This window comes from Lissotriton vulgaris, chromosome 7 (assembly GCF_964263255.1).
Source record: "Lissotriton vulgaris chromosome 7, aLisVul1.2, whole genome shotgun sequence".
Classification (NCBI taxonomy): domain Eukaryota; kingdom Metazoa; phylum Chordata; class Amphibia; order Caudata; family Salamandridae; genus Lissotriton; species Lissotriton vulgaris.
The window spans coordinates 682,769,101-682,784,480 of NC_141695.1; the positions used below are offsets into that span (position 1 = coordinate 682,769,101).

The 15,380-nt window shown below is 53.3% G+C and overlaps 1 protein-coding gene across 2 annotated transcripts in view; it reads left to right on the forward strand.

Moving 5' to 3' along the window:
• ATAD5 (ATPase family AAA domain containing 5) overlaps positions 1-15,380 on the forward strand; it is a 413,976-nt gene that overhangs the window by 52,237 nt on the left and 346,359 nt on the right. For both annotated transcript variants that reach the window (XM_086930884.1, XM_086930885.1), the window contains exon 8: positions 9,618-9,772. In XM_086930884.1, the coding sequence (XP_086787010.1) occupies positions 9,618-9,772 (155 nt within the window). The remainder of the gene's footprint in view (positions 1-9,617; positions 9,773-15,380) is intronic.

Here is a 15,380-nt window from a genome sequence, read left to right on the forward strand (position 1 = left end):
AGATAAGTGAACTCTTTGCTTTCTCCTACTGAGGGTATACATACTTTGTTTTTGACTCCGATATGAGAAATTGTGCCCTTTAGTCTCTTGGAGCTTTAGGTCAGATTATTGTTTTGTATTAGTCATTTGAATATTGTTTTACTACCACTTGCTTACCTAAAGTTCTGTGCAGTCCTTATCAGATCACTTGCTAACTGGGACTATTATGCATGGTTGGTAGTCAGTACGGGTAGGTGTTGTGTGTGAGGACCTAAGTGTTGCTGTGATGATATTGCTGAGAATGACGTCCTGTGCATGGGTATGCAGGGAGGAATGCAAGGCTGTTAGATCTTTTTTAATGGAGACTAAGAACCGAATCTAACCTCCTCCAGTTCAGGAAGGCTCTAAAAACCCTTCTCTTTCCGTGATTCTTACCCCTTCCGCTGCCGTACCCTCCGGATTTCAGGTTCAAGCGTGGGATGCTCAAGGGTTACTACGCGCTCTACAAAAACCTTAAATAAATAAATAAATATTGTGAGTTTTAGAGTGCAAGGCCATACCTAGCGTACAGTGTGTACAAAGATGTCTGCTCCAATTAAACTTATAATACCCATAATTCATATAGGAATTACACATGTGAAAATTTGAAGCTATGCTCACCCTTAGTCCTATCCAGAATATGAAATTACTGCTCAACACCAGATTGAGAAATGGTAAGTATTGTGTTTATTTGTTGACAAGCAAATGGTCACAATAGTGCTTAATCAATCACTTGCACATCTTTAAAATCTTGATGCTATCTTATGTCTCATAATAAAGCCCATTTATCTGCTATTTTCTCAAAACCGTGTTACAAAAATAATCTTTTTCATAAAGTACAGATTTCACCATGGGAGACTCCATGTCCCAAGTTTAGAAAATGTAGAAGCAGAAACTAATTCAACACCTGTTGTTCCCTAGAGCGAAAAAAGAACTGGGCATAGAGACACTACAATTAACCCTTTCGCTGCTGATGACGAGCTCAGCTCGTCATCACCCACGGGTGTCGTGTGCTGATGACGAGCTGAGCTCGTCATGAAGAAGGGGAATCTGAATATTTCAGCACAACGCAAAAATCCCCGCAGCAGCCATGTGGTTAAAGGACTCAAACTGCGTGCTATTTTGAAGTGACATGCACGTTTCCTTTTCAGCACAAATTTCCCTTAGCTTTGCTTCTGCATAGCAAAGCTCATATCCTGCTTAGTTCTGTTTTAAATAAGAGGAACAATTGAAAACAATGTCCCAGTCCATTTTTATTCCAACTGTGAATATTTTTCTTAAAGGAAAAAAATAATCTTTTAAATATTGTGTAAACATGTTTTTGGAAAGATACTTTTTAGTATTAAATCTGTTTATTGAGCAGAAAATAATCACACTGCACCTCACAAAAAGCATCAGCGCTGACGCCGAGGGGCGGCAGTCTAGGCCTGCGGCATGGCTTACGCCCAACATAGTGATACCAAACAGTCATAGTTAACACAGCAAGCCGCCTACAACCCATCCGGGCCTGCCGCGTCCAAAGAGGTGCTCAAAAGGTGCAAGTGGAGCTAATAAAAATGCCAAGGAACAGGAATCTTCAAAACGAAACAAAAATATCCCCGAACCCCCCGCCCCCCCGTCCCCCCTCTCCTTGTCCAATAGTCAAGCACTGGGTGACACGCCAACGCTGCCTTATCTACGAGCCAAGTGGAGCCACACTCGCTGGGCCCTTGCGTTTGTGTGTGCGTGTCTTAGGCTCCGGCAATGGGGTATCCGCGAGGCGTAGCAGTCGCAGATACCGGGGGCAGCTCACCTCCCGGAATTCCCCGGTCAGCAGGGAGAGGAAGGGTTGCCACAAAGCTGCAAAATCCGCCCCCCTCCCCGTCGCGGTTAGTGAGAGCTTTTCCATGCCCAGGATCGCCCAAAGCCTATGTAGCCAGCCCAGTTGCAGTGGAGCTTGAGCCGCCCTCCAGTGAGCCACAATGTTCTGTACCGCCGCCCCCAATGCCAGTGCGATCAGTCTTCCCCTCCAGGATTTCAGGGGGGTACATAAGGGCGTTAGGGAGGCCAAGTATGATGTAGGCAGGGAAACGGGGCAGCTGTGTATCTAGGTGGGAGTCAATGAGGTCCTGGATGGGGGTCCAGTACGGACGGAGCTTGTCGCAGCCCCACAGCAAGTGCTCCAGGGTCCCCAGTTCCCCACATCCTCTCCAGCAGCGATCGCTCACCCGTGGGTCCCATTGATGCAGCCTCTCGGGAGTGTGATACCAGTATGTGGCAATTTTGGTCATCGTTTCAGTGAGACCTGCGTGATGGGCCGAGTGTCTGGCCCTGTAGTAGACACCCTCCCATTCCTTCAGTGTGAGTTGGCGCCCCAAGTCCCTCTCCCACCTGATCCTGCCCGCGTTGTATGTGTAGGTGTTGGTGAGGAGCAACTGCTGGTAGAGATCTGAGATTAATTTCTTGTCTGATGTGCGGGTCACCAGCCACTTCTCATAGTGTGTGAGATGTCGTTGGGCGCCTGGCAAGATGGAAGGGTGAAGGACCCAGTGCCGTACCTGTAGGTATCGCAAGCGGTCCGCCTCAGCGACACCATAGTCCTGCTTCACCTGGTGGAATGGAAGTATACCCTTGAGGTCAAACATGTGGCCCACCGCCCTGCAGGGGGTCGCCCGCCAAGCCGCAAAAGCCTTGGGGTCTAGTCCCGGTGTGAAATCCGGGTTATCGAAAATCTGTGCCATCGGCGACGGAAAAGAAGTCAACCCCTTCTTCACAGCCACCCTGTCCCAAACTCCAAGGACAGTGCTCGTGATGTCCGAGGCGTACAAGTTGGGAGGTCTGTGGCGCCGTGGGAGGAATGGGACTCCCTGTAGTGGACGACCGGCCACTGCCTGGTCCTGAAAGAGCCAGTGCTTGCCCGACTCTAGTTGATGCCACTCCACCAACGTGCGCAGTTGTGCCGCCTGAAAGTATAGCGCGAGGTCGGGTATCCCCACTCCCCCTTGTTCCGGTGGCAGGGTCGCAATAATGTTTGAAACGCGGGCGTCGCCCATTCCAGATAAATCGCGATAGGTCCGACTGGGTGTTCTTTAGCCACTCGCGCGGGGGCCGCAGGGGGAGTGTCTGGAACAGGTACAAAATCTGTGGGAGCAATGTCATTTTAACCGCCGCGATCCGGCCGAGCCATGACAGCGTGAGTGGCTTCCAACGCCGCAGTTGATCACGGACCTTCTTCGTTAGAGTCGCGTAGTTGGCCTCTGCAGTGGCCCGCACCGTCGACGCCAAGTGGACCCCTAAGTAGGAGATGGAAGTGGCTGACCACTGTACCTTAAACTCCGCTTTGACCTCCGTCAGGACGTCGGGGGGTAGCGAGATATTCAGGGCCTCCGATTTCGCCTCATTGATTTTAAAGCCCGAGGCCTGCGCGAAGGCGTGGAGTTCCACGAAGAGCGCTCGCAGAGATTGCACCGGGTTAGTGAGGGACAGCAGTACGTCGTCCGCATACAAACTAATTTTGTGAGTGTCACCACCAAAGCGGATACCCGAGATGCGGTCGTGTTGTCGCACTCTCTGGGCCATCGGCTCCATATAGAGGGCGAACAGGAGGGGAGAGAGCGGGCAGCCCTGCCGAGTGCCTCTGCCAATTTCGAACCTCGGGGAGGTATGGCCGTTAACCCGCACCGCTGCATTGGGACGTCGGTAACAGTTGAATATGCGGTGACGGAGGGTTTCCCCAAACCCGAAGTGCTGCAACACCTGTTCAAGATAAGGCCAATGCACCCTGTTGAACGCTTTTTCTGCATCGATGGTGAGGAGCATGCAACCCGGTCTCGTGCGCGAGCCGGCTTCGATGAGGTGGAGGACTCGCCGAGTATTGTCGCTAGTCTGCCTCTGGGGAATGAAGCCCGACTGGTCAGGGTCTACCAGCTGCTGCATATACGGCGCCAGGCGACTCGCAAGGATTCCGGTGTAAAGTTTCAGATCCACATTCAGCAAGGAAATGGGCCGGTAGGAGCCACAATCCGCCGGGTCACGGCCGGCCTTAGGGATCACCGATATGGCCGCCTCGAGCAGTTCAGGGGGAATGGCACCGGGTCGGTCAAAGGTGTTAAACAGGTCGCGCAGAATGGGGGCAACCTGTGGGCAGAATGTTTTATAGAAGGCCACTGTGTAGCCATCCGGTCCCAGCGACTTCCCCACCTTAAGGCAAGATATTGCCGATATGACCTCCTCCAGGCCAATGGGCCGGTCTAGGAAGTCCGCCTGCGCTTGAGTGAGGGTGGGGAGCGTCGCGCCGTGCAGATAATCCAGGCCCGCCTTCGGATCAAGGCGATCCGCGTCGTAGAGGCCGGCGTAGAAGTCGCCGAAAGCCGCCGCTATAGCTGCGTCTTCCGTGACCTGCGTCCCGAGCGTGGAGTTGAGGGCGCACACTTGGCGTCTCTGCTCCTGCGCCCGCAGTCTACTCGCTAAGAGCTTCCCACAGCGGTCACCTCCGGTGTAGTACACGTGCTTGAGACGGATGGCGGCGTATTCGGCCACATCCTGGTCCAGTGCTGCGCGCATCTTCCGCTCCGTGCACAACTGGCGCCACGCCCGCGCGGCCCCAGTGCGTTGGTGCATCTGCTCTAATTCAGCCACTCGCTGAGTGAGTTCAGCCCTTTTCAGCGCCCTGTCCTTGTTATCGGCGGCCTTGAGCGCCGCCCACTGAGTGGCCTTGGTCGTGTCGTCGTTGGCATTGTGGGCCAAGAATTGCGTGAGTGCAGCCTTGAGCCTATCCTGTGTTGCGGGAGACAGCAGGAGACCGTCTCGGAGCCGCCAGTGACGCTGTGGTGCCGGCGCAGGCGTTACCCGGAGGGTCGCTACCACTGGCGAGTGGTCGGACAATGAGGCTGGGAGTATTTCTACGTCCTCAGCTTGCGCCATCAGCTGTGAGGAACACAAGAAGTAGTCCAGTCGCGCATAGGTCTTGTGGGCCGCCGAGTAGTAGGTGTAAGCCGCTGTATGTGGGTGGAAGTGTCGCCATAAGTCAGTGATGGCCAGGTCAGAGAGGTGTGCGTGTCCCGTCGCTGAGAGCGCCCCCACTTGTCCAAACCTTTGGCCCGTGCGGTCTGCTGTGTTGTGAAACACCAGGTTCAGGTCCCCCCCCAAGCAGTAAGTGTGGATGTGTAGTGGCCGTGGCAGCCTCCAATGCTGTGAGAAGGAACCTTTCCTGCCCTTCATTCGGTGCGTAAACCGAGCCCACCAATAATGTCTGACCCGCCACCTGAAAACTGTGGAGGAGGAGCCGCCCTTTGATCTCGGCCTCCTTCTGCATGACCCGCCCCTGGAAAGACCTGGCAACCAGTATAGCTACCCCAGCTACTTTTTTCTGGGAGGAGGAGAAGAATTGCCACGGGAAGGAGCGCAACCTCAGCCTAAGGTGGTCTTTGGGCACCAAGTGTGTCTCCTGTAGGAGGCAGATGTCGGCCTTCGAGTGGTCTAGGAAGGACAAGACTGCTCTGCGCTTGACCGGGTTGTTGAGACCTCGCACATTAAGGGAAAGTATTCTCAATGGGCGTGTCATGGTGGGCGTAGTGAGTGGGAAGCTATGGTCGCAGCTGGCGCTCGCGGCGTGGCAGCATGGTGTGGAGCAGCCCCCTGTTCAGTGCACCCCCAGTTCGCGGCCCCCATGAAAGAGCCCAAAGGCCCTGGACAAGGAGAGTGCCCCCCCCCCACCCCCCCCCCCCAACCAACTCCCTTCCAACTCCCTCATGCAGAACACCCCCTTCCCACCCCACCCCCCCCTCCCCAACTGACCCTCCCCTCACCCCACCCCCATCTCCGGCCCCAAAAGTGAACTGTCCCCGGCGCCCCCAACCTCGCCTCCCCCCTCCCCCCCCCCCCCCCCCCACCCCAATCCCCAAACCCCAACCAAAGAAACCAAGATGAACATCATAGTCCCAGGTCAACCAAGTGGAGGAAGGACCTGTGGAGTAGTCAGAGTCAAGAGACCCAAACCAGTTGGAGTCAAAGTACAGATAGGGTACGTGGTGACAGCGACCATCGTGGCTCCCCACCCCGCTCCCCCCCATGATACTGTCTCTGCATGCCCCCGCTGGGAGTGTCTTATGGAGGCCCAGAGGTGTCCTTCGCTACTTCCTGAACAGCATCAGCTTACTCTTTGACAATCGTCAGTTGATCCGGGCGGGCTCGCGGCTTGTGCTGTCTCCGTCTGCGGACTTTCTGCCAGCCGTCACGTCGGGGTTGTGACGAGTGTTCCTGTGACGACTCCGTTTTAGTGTCGTCGCCGACGTCTTGCTCCGGCGGCTCGATCCCCAGTAGAGTACAGACATCCTGGAGGGAACGCATCTGGTGAAGAGAGCCTTCCCACCGGAAGATAAGTCGAAACGGGTGACCCCAGGAGTAGGGCACTTCCTTGTCCCTCAGGAAGGAGGTGACAGTCTTGAATTCCCGTCGTTTTTGGAGCGTGATCTCTGAGAGGTCCTGAAAGAGCTCCACTGATGCATCTCGGAAGCGGAGAGGCTGAGACTGGCGCGCTTCTCTAAGAATCCTCTCCTTAAGAGGGAAGTCCGGGAGGAATGCCAGTATGTCCGGGGGAGGTGCAGGAGCTCGGCGTGGCAGGCCCACCCGGTGTGCACGGTCAATGCGGACGGGGAAGTCCGCAGGTTCCTTGAGGATTTCCCGGAACAGATCCTGGAGGTACAGGGTGACACTGTTCCCTTCCGCTTTCGATGGTACGCCCCGGACCCTGATGTTGTTCCGCCGGGAGCGGTTCTCCAAATCCTCGGTGTGTGCCTGTAGGCCTATTTGCTGGTCACGGAGCCGCAGGACCTCTTGCTGGAGATGCACCAGTTCCTCGCAACGGCCCTGGTACGAGTCCTCCATCGCGGCCACCCTTTCTCCCAAGCCGTCCATGTCTCTGCGTAGCTCTTTCTGTTCGCTCACCAACTCCTGCTTGAGAGCTTGGAAGTCCTCCCTCAGCGAGCCAAAGAGGGACTCGAGGAATGATATCGTGACTGGGGCCTCTTCCTGGGTCCCGCTCTTACTGGACGCGGGTGTGGGCGACAACGACGCCGTTTGGGCCTTGTCCCCCTTCTGCGATTGTTTCACCAGCAGGTCGGTGATGGAGCGGCCCCCCCTGCGGTTGGTGTTTGACATCTTGGCGCAGTCTGCCGTGCCCTAGCCCTGCGGGCACGTCTTTGGGACGGTTCTCTGGCCGTCGCGCGGACGCCTGGTGGGCCAAGTGTGATCCGGTGCTGCCGTTCCGGAGACGGTGAGTGTCCGCCAAGGGGAGGTCTCAGTGTGGTCCCTGGATAAACTTTCGTTGCAGGTCTATGGTGAACAGCCGTCCACACCCCGCGTCTGGGGCCCCTGTCCGCGACCCTGTTTGCCGTGCCGCCCCTAGCAGCTCAGCGCAGTTCCCCTGCTACTCCCGCTCTGTCCTCAATCCCAAGCGGCCTCGGTCTCGGGGGGGCCGTCAGCTCCAGGCCTGCAACCGCCGCTTCGGCTCTGCGGGATAGTCACTGCCCCCCTGGGGGGTCGCTGCGTTTCCGGGGCTTGCGTCGGCTCGGGGATTGTGTGGTGTCCCTGGGGGGCCGCCGGAGATGGCTGACCACCACCCACCAATGGCCCAATGCCTCTGTTATCACGCGTGTGCCCCCTGGGGGTCCGCGGCCGTCGTGGCCCAGTCCGTCCGGCGTCAGCCGGGCCCCCACTCACTGCCAGAAATGCTCAGGGCTCCCTCGGAGGACTCCGCTCCCCTCTGAAGTCGCAGGTGGCAGTTAAGGCCCCAGTGGCTGCTCAGGCCCCGTCCGGGCTCTCGATGTCCGTGCTTCTGGGCGCTCAGCTCTCCGGGCCCTCAGCTCACCCCCCAGGGGCGATCGGGTGTAGAGGGAGGAGATGTGGCAGCCCCCGGGCTCGTCCCCAGCCACCTGGCTCCTCCTCCACCGGTCCGACTAGGCCCAGACCGGGGCCTCGATTTCGGCGTTGGCTGCTTCCCGCTCGATCGCCGGTCAGGGCATCTACCTTCGGGCCAACCCAGCGGCGATCAGGGCCGTAGGGGCCTCCACTGCCGTATCGCCGTCTTGGGGAGCCACGCTCCACGGCCCCCACCAGCCGCTCCCAGGCCCGGGCACTCCACAGAATGGCGCGAGTGAGTCCCTTCTCGCCTCCAGCCCCAGCCGGTGTGTAGGCCCCGACTGGGCCCTCGAGGTCAGCGCCGTCGGCCCCCTCCGTTGCTGATCGCTGGGTGTCGCACTTACGGGGCCCTCGTCTTGCCTTCCAGTGGTGGCCGGACTTAGAGGGAGGAGGCGCGGCAGCTCCCAGTGTGGCCGCCAGCCACCCGGCGCTCTCTCTGCAGGTCCGCTTAGGCCCAGGCCGGGGCCTCGATTATGGCGCCGGCGGCCTCCACGCTCTGGGCAATCCAGCAGGGACCAAGGCTGCAGAGGACCCCACTGCCCCGCTGCCGATCTCTCACCGGCGACCTTGCTCCGCAGCTTCACCAGCTGCTCCACTCACCGCCAGCGATGTGCCCTCCGCTGCTTCGGCCACCTGGATCCGTGGCCCGGGCCGGGCCCCCTGGTCATCCGTCCAGTGATCCCTGCTGGCTGCTGTCGGGGGCCAGGCTCCCCAGGACCGAGCACAGGACCCTCCACACGCCCGGGGGCAAGGAGGACTGGCGAGGCGGCTCCCAGCACGGTAGTCCAAAATTCGGTGCTCGGACAGGCAGTCCGTTTACGCCCAGACCGGGGCCTCTATTTCCGCGCCTGCTGCGCCGCACCCTGCCAGCCGCCGGCGGAGTCCTGGGCAAGGCGAACCAGCCGATCCCTGGGCTGTAGGCGGCCTCGCTGACTTCACCGCTGCTTCGGGGATGTCGTCAGTAGTTAGACCCTCCGTTTGCCGGCGATTTAGAGGCAAAATGCAGTAGTTATGTCGGCTTTGGGGGATTTAGGGCAGGGAGCCACGCACACCCGTGTCTGATCAGGTCGCCATCTTGGCCACGCCCCCGAAAGATACTTTTTGCTTGAGAAAATTGTTCACTGTCCCTCAAATGAGTGGAGATAGTTTCACTTTATTTATATAATGAAGAAATGCATAATGCAGCACTAAGATGACAAATAACTTTTCGTTCTTCGTGGATTCTGAGATGCAAGTACGGGCTTTCTGAAATATCTGTCTGCTTCATGTATTCTCAATTGACAGCATCCAATGTAGTTTCAAAATTGGTCAACAGTGACAATACCTTTGTTTCTTGATGGGAAGATAAATGGGTAACTGCTGTGCTATTTATGTGTGAACTCGAGCTTTATCGGTACACCTATGTAGAGATCTTGTCAGAGCATGCAATGACTCCAGTGATTTCTAGGTATCGGAGTGATGTCTTCAAGATGTTGCTGGTTTCTGCTCTGAAAGGTCAGCAGGTTAGTTACTGGGTGGTTTAGTAGTTCAACGTTTTGCTCTTATGGTAATGAGTGTCGTAAATGGTGAAAAAAATCCTATTGAAGATGTGGTGGAGGTTAGGGGGAAATTATTAATGAATGTGAAGTTTGCTTAACTGTTTGGCTCTGTTTGGATTGCTGTGTGATTGTCAGTCTATAGTGTAAATTTGTTTGTAATTTCAGGTGTTCTCATGTGGTCATTGTCATGGCCTTCCAACCCTTTCCTGAACGAGGTTAAACAGCTTAATGAGGATGTGAAGGATGTCTCAAAACATAACATTTCACTTGGAATGTTTACAAATGCAAATTCAAAACCTAACGGTGTAACTGCAAATACGGTACGTATTGAGGTGTAGGTGAAATCTTTTTGATGTCGGTGAGACTTTATTTTTTTTTCTTTATGGAACATTTGAGTTGAAATTTGGGACAGTCGCATTTCAAAATGCATGCTTAAACCAAACGGTAACTTAGGTATGTAGATCTTATCTCCTCTTTCAAGGAGCATCCGCAATGTACTCCATGTTTATAAGTGTTTGCTAGCATTCTACATTAGACAAACCAAACACTATGAGAAAAGAAAATGTATATAGCAAAATAGGACGATTAATAAAAACTGAGAATGAAGAGGAACTCTATATCGAAACATGCTTACCACACTTTTTATCAACAAATTTTTAGACCAAGGTCTTGTAGACATTTTCTACATAAGTTATTTTTCATTCTTTCCATTTGACTAGCAGTTTTCATTAAGAATACATAAAATTAAGCGGTAGTAAATATGTTCACTATTCTAATGCTTAGTATTTACAGACCATACACTGCACCTCATATATAGTAAATTTCTCCTATAAGTACCACAGTATTTCTGCATAGTCTGGTTTGCCTCAGTTTCTGACACCTCACTGTTACAGTGCAAAAAAAGAGGCAATGAATCATTTCCCAAAGGTGTATTTCAGATTTCGTAGAAAATGTCTAGACTGATTTTAATCAATGGGAGAATTTGTGAATGTTCCTAACAGTAAACAACGACACAGATTAGAAAAAGTCTCTTGACACTTTATTTGTGCGCTACATTCTGTGGACTATGTGTAAAAAAATTGTCAAGGAAAGTAGGCCCTCACCAACATAGTGTGGCATGCTTCATCAAGGATCCTTCCATCTACCACTGTGGAGTTTCCTTTAGTATTGTCTGTCATTTCTACAGCATACAAATGCCACCAGCCTAGAGGGATTATAGACAGACTATATGTGAGTTTTTGAAGAATGGTGTATGTGAGTTGTAATGAGTGAAGTGCTCGATCAGTCCCACTTAACCAACCAGGATATGGTTTGACCATTTTTTTATGTCTCACTCTGAGTCCTGACAAGGTTGTATCTGGTCAGTTTTGTCATCACCACCCATATACCTATTATAAACAAGTGCTCAGTTGAGCCACTGCCTTATTGCCAACTGGCCCAAAACCAGCTAAAAATGTGATGCAGAAAAATGAGTGCTGGCCCCCATAAATGAGTGTTGGTGGCCCCAACGGTGACAATGGCTTAAATCAAACACTGCCTCAAAACATTACTGGAGAAGTGCTGTCATTGTGAATTATAATGAGCACTTGCACTTCCTGCTATCTGAGAATTTGACAGACAGCAGTTCCTCCATTTTGAAGCTTCTTACAAAACAAGCACCTGAGCGAATTCTTTTCGTTGACTTCATATTGTCACAAGCAATAGTACTGCCGCCAAACAACTGTATTCCTGTGTAGAAATTGTTCATATAATGGTTATAACCTTTATAAAAGAGTAAATGAGTAAGATCTCGCATGATTTTCTTCTCTAATTCCTAATATCTGATAGAGACATCTAGCTGCATTTTACTTAAATTAGAATATCCCCAGGCGTCAGACAGGATCTGGAAATTTTTTGCAGCAGCACCTCTGTGCGTCGGGGGACGGCGACACACGACCACGCCCTGACGTTGTCCAGGTACGTGACGTCAGCGAAGTCATATAAGTTCCACCCGGCGTGCTGACATCAGTTTTCTTTCAGGCCTCCTTTTCGGTGCCCTCGGGCTTTAAAACTTGTAATTCCTGGTCGCGGCAGCTGTCCGCGACGGACCCGCATCTTATTTGTATGTGGTATCTGGGCGAGCACCATGACTCCACGGACTGCGAAGCCTACCAACACCTGAAGCAGAAGTCTTGGTGGGAGCGCCGTATGAAGCTTCTCACGGCACTTCACCCGGTCGTCTCACCCCCTGGCCTCTTCATCAATGGCAGGTCCCTCTACTGTCCGGTTCCGCCGTCGATCGCCCTCTGCGGTCTGGGGCTGTCATTCGCCACTTGGTAAGTCGAGGCACTTGTCACCGAGGTCTTCGACCTCCCCTTCTTCTGTTGTCAGGGGTGTTGTTCCTGGAATATTTTGGTTGTACGCTCCCGACAGTCATCCCCTCTCTAGCCGACCTTTCCGGGTGTGGGGGCGACTCGGTCCCAGAAGGAGGCATATGCCGTGGCTCTGCAGGCCTCCCTTGGGTCCTCTCCCGTTCCTGGGGCGCCCTCGTGACCTCCGCTTCTTGTGGGATCTCCCCTGGTGCCAATTGAGCCTTGGCCCCCCAGGAACGTCTGAGATGTGGTGGTGTTAGGGCATGGCCTAGTTGGGTCCCCCTCTACGGTCCACATGGAGTCGTTAGGGTGTGGCCCACCTGGGTCCCCCTCTTCGAACCACGGTGCCTCAGCCGTGCTGCATAGCCCCGCTGGGCTCCCTGTGGCGCCGCAGGTGGTTGCCGATGTTCATAGCCCTGCCTTGAGCACACCCTGGGCTTCCGGCCAGGCAGCCGCCTGCACAGCTGCTTCCGGCGCCGGAGGCTCGCCTCCCTGTTTCCGCTTCTTTCTCTGGAGTCGGAGCCTGTCATGGATGAGTCCTCGCCGGCTCCGGCGCTTTCTTCTTCGGAAGGGGAGCTTGTCATAGTTTCGGCGCTGGACTCGAAGCCTGATGCAGCAGAGTCTGCGACTGACTAGGCACGATCGGCGCAAACACGTGTCATTTTGGCGCCGAGTTATGGACTCTTCTCTAGGGGCCTATGGAGAGTTTGGCGCTGCCCTCTCGCCCGGTGTTGCTGGAGGTATGGTTGACAGTGCCCCCCTTGGAATTTGTGGAACCTCCTCAGGAGCTCGATCAGGAACCTCATTCTTCAATGGAGCTCCCTTTTGTGAGACAGTGGTCGCACCCTCAGTGTCTTGGGAGGGTCAGCTTACAACCCTCCCCCACTGATGAGCTGTTGTCCCCTCCACGGAGGGCTACCGAGGCTGGTGCGACTTTTTTGAGGGTGGTGTCATTGGCCACCCGCATTTTAAACATGCAACCCCCTTCTGCCCCTTTGTCTGTGGACCCCTTGCTTGAGGTCCTTCACCGTGGGTCGGGGAATGTGGAGCATCTTCTGCCCCTTGAGGCTTCCCTTTATGATGCCCTTTTGGGTATCTGTGTCCAGCCTGCTTCAGGTGACCCGTTGGTTCGTTCAGTTTTGCACCACCACCGTCCAGCTCCACATGATCCTGTTTGTCTTTTTGTGCACCATGATGCACAGGGGTTTGTGTTGCAGACTGCCTTTCCTTCCCTGCCCCCTCGAACGCTTCCTCCCTCTCGTGAGTCCAGATGGCTTGAGTCATGGGGTAGGAACATATTTGTATCCACTATTGCAGCTCTATGGTCCTTAAATACAGTGTGTGATTTTGCTTGGGTTACCTCAGCCCTGTGAGACTCTGCAGAGTCTTTGCTTCCTGCCACCTCCGAAGGTGCCCGCCTTGATCTCCTTCACCTCCTCCGGGATGTCCGCGACTTTGCCGGATTCACGATCCACTCCGCCTTGGATACTGCAGATTCTTTAGTTCGAGCTATGGCGGGCTCTGTTGCCTTAAGGTGTCACGCTTGGTTGCGAGATAGCGTCTTCCCTGAAAATATCCGGGAGTGACTGGTTAACTTACCCTTTGATGGGGTTTTGCTGTTTGAGGCTCACGCCGAGTCGGCGGTTCACCGGCTCCTTGCGGGCTTTCGTTCTCCCATTTAGGTCTTCTTAGGCCTATCTTCCGTGGTGGTACTTTTTCATTTCACATCCTTTAGATGCGCTCTGTGTTTAACATGGACAGTGAGCCTTCCGATTTCTTTTTCTGCGGTCAAGGGTTATTACCCTTTTATTGGCATCCCTTGTGTGCGTTTTGCTTTGAGCTGCCTGTTGGCCTGCTGTGGCTGTGTTTCACAGGTTGCTGTGTCTGGTTCTCTGACTGGTATTGAGCGGGTGGCTCTGCTCGGTAATGTCATATGGCTCCGAACTCCTGTTCACGGGTTCAGTTCATTACTGCGCTCTTTTGGCTTGGCTTATTGCCCTGAGAGGTGTTCCCCGTTGTTTGGAGTATGCATACCCCATGTGGGGTACTTGTTTATTTTATTTCTTTATTTTTATTTATAAAGTTTTATATAGCGAAAACTAGACCCGAGAGTGTATCCGAGTGCTTTACATTTAAGATCGTTGCGTTAAGAGTTACATCAGATACAAGAGTATAGTAAGATACAGTACACTTAAACAAACAATGATTCACAAATTCGTAGGAGGGAGGAGAGGAAGGAGAAATAGCGTGGAGACTACGAGGAACTGTGTCCAATGTCCGGCTGGGTAGATGACGGTCAAGGGGAATCCAGAGCCAATCTCCTCATTAGCTGTCTAGCAGCTCCACTGGCTATTGTATAGCTTTGCTTATCTCACCTGGGCCTTTGGACTCCATGCGTCGCCTGGTGGTCCGTTGTACGGTGTTCTATGTTTTTTCCTGGTGCCATCTGCTTACGCCATGGTTTCCACCTCCTTGGGAGGTTTCATGGTCTCCTCTTCAAAAACTGCTCCTACCCGCCCGTACTGTACTAGGTATGATCCGATATGGACATGTTCTTTCTTTTGGCTAGTTCTGTCTCTACATAATTATGTTTAGACATTTCTGTATACATGCCGGTTGCCTTGTTATTCCTCTTCCTGCGTCACCGCTTCTTTCGAGGCTGCAATGGCCGGAAAATATATATCCATGTGTGGGGGAGCTTTTCTGAGTTGCTGCAAGATACCCAATAGGTTCCTCCTTGCTTCTGCTTACTGGGGTGATTTCCCAATTTGACATATGCTCCCTTTTTGGTGTTAAAGGCAGTATGTGTCTTTTATGGAGTTTTGGTCTCCGATTCTGAGACTCTTCCCACCATTCATTAACTTGGCGTTTTTGGCCACTTCATTCGGATATTCCCTTTTTTCCACATTTTCACAAACTATTGTTAAAGCTATGCCTGCTGGACAGCTCTTCTGATGACAGTGGTCCTTGACTACTGCCTGCAAGTCTATATTGTGGGTTGTTTCTCACTATGGCTTCATATTGCCACGCCGGGCACTCTTATGCTTCTTGTTTACGCCACTTTATGGTGTCTATGGCCGTTTGCCGGGTTTAGAATTGATGCTAATTGCCCCTAATTACCCTGATTTGGGATTGTGTGTGCACTTGGCATGTTCTTGTCCCGCCGGCTATACCAAACGCATTGCTCAGGTTCTAGCTCTTGCCTTTGGGCTCTTGACACCGGCTACTTCGGTTTTCTTCTATACGCTACTCATTTAGGCTCTGGCTGCATCTCTTCAAGTTCATTTCAGCAGACTGCCAAGTAAAGGAAGGGGCATGTGTTCTTGTGGCTTGCAAATGCAGAGTCATACTCAATGAAACAGTAATGGAATCCACGCACTGACACTTGGATTGACAATGGATAGCTACACCTTTACGGTGACTTCAATTTATGTTCTTAATGAGGGACAAGAAATGTTCATAAGGAAAGTGATACCCCAAAATATGCTTTCACTGGACAAAGAAGTTTGGTTTGAGTCTGAGGGAATTTCAACCTGGCTATGGACATCTCATTGGGCACATCCATGACCCTGGTGGG